At 41.7% G+C, this 4359-nt stretch overlaps 1 protein-coding gene across 1 annotated transcript in view; it reads left to right on the plus strand.

The window, feature by feature from the left end:
• BEND7 (BEN domain containing 7) overlaps positions 1 to 4359 on the plus strand; it is a gene marked incomplete at its 5' end in the record, with an annotated part of 40889 nt that overhangs the window by 21311 nt on the left and 15219 nt on the right. The window contains one exon of the mRNA XM_010074213.1: positions 1216 to 1441. Within this exon, the coding sequence (XP_010072515.1) occupies positions 1216 to 1441 (226 nt within the window). The remainder of the gene's footprint in view (positions 1 to 1215; positions 1442 to 4359) is intronic.

Raw genomic sequence — 4359 nt, forward strand, 5'->3', positions numbered from 1 at the left:
AGAGTTACACAGCCAAATCCTTCTGAGATTGGCAGCCCTTTCTTCTGTCTAGACTCAAGACGTTTGCAGGTGATTTGATGGGAGATGGCATTTGCTCTTGCTCTGTAAACATCTTTGAAAACACAACATCACTGGTGGATGTATTTTCGTATAGGGGGAAAAAAGATCAAGTTATTAGGAGCAGGACTGTAATGTTAGATTTTTTTACATCTTGACCATTGATTTCCCTCCCCCCTTGCCAACTTCTAGATAACATCTTAAAAATTTTAGTTTATTCATGATGTATCTTCATTGTAGATATATAATCATTCCATACAGACATCTTGTGTAAGCAGTGTGTGGTAGTCACAGAAGAAAATACTGAAAATATTGTTCATGTAATTTCTGATATGTACAGACAGGGGCAGCAAAAAGACTCTTAGTGAGGGGACTTCCTTGAAGACCTTTGCTTTGGCCGACAATGTAGTTGAGATGAGACTTGTGAAATACAGGATGGTTTTGTTTCCTCTTCTTCCTCTCCATCTTACTTTTTAGCAGTCACATAAATCCCTGTAATGTACCACTGTGGTTTCCTGTGCTGAAATAAGCTCTGTCTAACATCATCCTGTTCTAAGGATGTATTTTGGGAATATGAAAATGAGGGAGAAATGGATGATCAGCAAGCGCTGGCTCTAAGGGCAACCTCAAACTTGTCATCTACTTCTACTTGTATGGGCTATATCTGAACTGGAAGCCCTCTTGGGAAACCACACGGAATGGGCTGGTGGCTGTGCAGTTGTCCTTCTTGGAAATGCCTGGCTGCCCCACAGCATGCTCGTTCACATCATTTGTCAGTGAAACAAGTCCACAAAATGGTTAGATAAGTGTCCAAAAACCTTCACATTAGAGTATTGCTCTGGGATGATCCTCTGGTTTGTCATTATCCAATTTGGAAAGGTGTCTCTTTTCTTCTTGTTAGCTGTACGCCTAGAAATGATGTCAGTAATTGTTAACTATTAGTCGCTAGACATGAGTATGATTATTTGATTTGCCTTCTGAGGTGCTTATTCAGTGATGGGGTTTGATTTCAATGCAGTAGGCTGCTGTGGTACTAAATAGCTGGGAAGAGATCTATGGCTTGATTAAGTGATTGTAAAGTCTCACCAGATGTATGATTGAAGTAAAATAATGTCTTTGAATGCTCTTTTAATTAAAACATTTGTATTCTTTTGGTAGCCAGAAGTGCAACTTGCAGAAGGCTTTGACGTCTTCATGCCGAAATCTCAGCTGGACTCTATATTATCAAACTACACTCGCTCAGGAAGCCTGCTCTTTAGGAAGCTGGTCTGTGCATTTTTTGATGACAAGACTTTGGCTAATTCTTTACCAAACGGCAAAAGGAAAAGAGGGCTGAATGACAACCGGAAAGGACTAGACCAAAATATTGTGGGTGCAATAAAAGGTATGGTTTTTGCTTTCTTTCATATGTGTAATTAGAACATATGCGCAGCTCAGGAGAGTGTAAGGGGATTAGAATTTCTGACGTGTGTGAGGTCTATTAAAATATGCAGTCTTATTTTTGCATTCACCTGTTAAAAATAGCTTCTACAGGGACAGCCTGTGTTAATTTTAAGCCAATGATCCTGGTTTCTGAAGTCAGGATGTAAGGTTAGAATCTCAGTGTGCATGTAAGATAATGATACTTTTTTTCCGGTTATCAGAGAGGCAAAGAAATCTTGAAAACATAATGACAGCATAACTAATCCTCTTCAGTCAGCATTCTGAGGCTTGCACAGCATCTGACTGTATCTGCTCTGTAAATAGTTTAGTAGTTGGTGGCTGAATTGGGGGGAGGTGGAGGATGATAATACTGGGACTGAGATGAGTTTGATGCTTGTAAGAACTGCAGTGGTCCTTTTCTTGTGAGAGCAAATTTCTTAATCAGTGTGAGGATCCTGTGCTGGGTGGTTTTTCTTAGCGATCACTGATTTCCAGCTGCCAGAAGAACACATGTACCTTCAAACTCGGTGACCACAACATATAAAGAGCTGGTATTAGGTCAGAGATTCTGAACTGGATTCTATTCATTTGAAATCTGATATAGTAGGGGAAATACCCAAGTTACCAAAAGGCAGGTTTTGTTGCAAAGTAGAGCTTATTTTCAAGGCTGTGACTTGTCCTGGGGTACAGACTGCTAACCTAGGAGACACAAGGCAATTTAGAAGAGCTTCTTGAAGTACCTTGGCAGCAAAAGGAGGCGGGGGAACCTTTTACAACCACCTCTGTGTCTACTTTTGGCCTCTTCTCCCCATGTAAGAAAGACATTGACATACTGGAGTGAGTCCAGTGGAGGGTCACCAAGAGTTATGGTACTGAAACAAGCAAGTGGTGAATTATGAAATGACATATGAGGAGAGGCTGAGAGAACTGGAGAGAAGAAGATCCAGGAGAAACCTTATTGCTGTCCACAACTACCTAATGGGATGGTGTAGAGAAGATGGAGTCAGACTCTTCTCAGAGGCACAAGAGGCATTGGACACATGGAAAATTTCAATGTGATATAAAGAAAAGTTTTTTCAACATAAAGGTGGGGCTTCAGAGGGGCTGCTGGATCTCCATCCCTGGAAATATTCTAACTTGACTGGTTGTAGTCCAGAGCATCATGATCTAGTTGGTCACACTTTGAGCAGCAGGCTGGACTTGGAGACATCCACAGGACCCTTTCAACCTGTATGATTCTGCAGTAAAGTATGTGTTGTGGCTGTGTCGTAGTCCTAATACATTTTACAGAGTTTCTGGCAGACTTTCTTACAGTTACACTTAGAACTGGGTTTCAATCACAAACACTTTTTTACACCTTCTTAAATCTGCAAAAATCTGAAGTTGTATTCACTCCATCTGTATCTTGTTCTTCCTTAAAAACTTTAATAAATAAGTTAAATGGAAGAAAAAAGGAGTTCAAAATTACTTTAAAAAAAAAAAACTCTAATTTGAGCAGCACTATGATAAACTAAATGTTTTTCAGTAGATGCAGCAGCACTGTGAAAATAGCAATCGTTACCCACTGCAGAGAGCAATGTTTCTCAATAGCTAAGCTCGTATTGCTGGGCAAATTCTGATGCTTGGTTTAACCTCTTTGCTTGAGTTTGGAAGAAGAAAGAGAGGAGTTGTAGTTCCAACAGATAAATCTCATCTGTGATGGTACTACTAGGTACCACTGTAATAACAGTGATCTTTATTGGCATTTACAGTATTGCCCAAACACTATTGCCTGATCTCTGTTAAGGGAACCCATCCCTAAAAGCCGTGATGGGGTAAGATGCCAGGGGCTGACAGCCCGTGGATCTTTACTCAGCCTGCCTCCAATAGCTCCCTTCTTCCCTCCAGAGAACTGGGCTACCGGACACTGTGGTTTCATTTATTCCAAGAAATAACTGAGCCAGTATGAAATCTCCACAAGAACAACCTTGTGTTGTTTGCTTTATTGTCATTGGGACATTCCTCTACCACGTGCCCAGATATCCTTTAGTGGCACTTTAAGTCCTTTTCCCTGACAGAGATACAAAAGTGGAGAAAAGGCTACATTCATGACAAAATGTTAAAGGAGGGACTATTTGCTTGAAAATCGCTCTTCCTGTCTGAAAACATTTTAACTGCCATCCTTACAAGTAATTCATTGCTTCTGCAACAGGATGATTAGCTGGGGAGAAATTCTCTCTCCTTACTTTGGGTATTCAGTGGCGCTTGTTGAATCACTTGCAGTGTTTCTCCTGGGCAATCAGTTTCTCTTGTGAGTTGCATCAGTCTTTCACTCAGAACTGAGGGGAAAAAAGAGATCAGAAGTGGTTATTTTTCCTTTATGTTATTGACTAGAAATGCAGCCAGTGAAGTCCTTCCCTGCAGAAGTCAATGAACTGTGTTCAGATGAACGTGTGATGTGTCCCTCAGGGGTCTGTACTGGGACCAATATTAAATCTTCATCAGTTAGATAAACAGTGGGATTGAGTGCACCCTGAACAAATTTGTGTTTGACACCAAGCTGAGTGGTGCAGTTGATTCAGTAGAGGAAAGAGATGCCATCCAGAGGGACCTTGACGGGCTTGAGGAATGGGCCCATGTGAACCTCATGCAGTTCAACAAGGCCAAGTGCAAGGTCCTGCACGTGGATCGGGGCAATCTCTGTTATCGATATAGGCTGGGGGATGAGTGGATTAAGAGCAGCCCTGCAGAGAAGGACTTGGGGATACTGGTGAGTGAAAAGCTGGACATGAGCCAGCAGTGTGCACTTGCAGCCCAGAAAGCCAACTGTGTCCTGGGCTGCATCACAAGAAGTATTAACAGCAGGTCGAAGGAGGGGATTCTCCCCCTCTGCTCCACTCT

Source organism: Pterocles gutturalis, unplaced genomic scaffold (genome assembly GCF_000699245.1).
Source record: "Pterocles gutturalis isolate BGI_N339 unplaced genomic scaffold, ASM69924v1 scaffold10022, whole genome shotgun sequence".
Classification (NCBI taxonomy): domain Eukaryota; kingdom Metazoa; phylum Chordata; class Aves; order Pterocliformes; family Pteroclidae; genus Pterocles; species Pterocles gutturalis.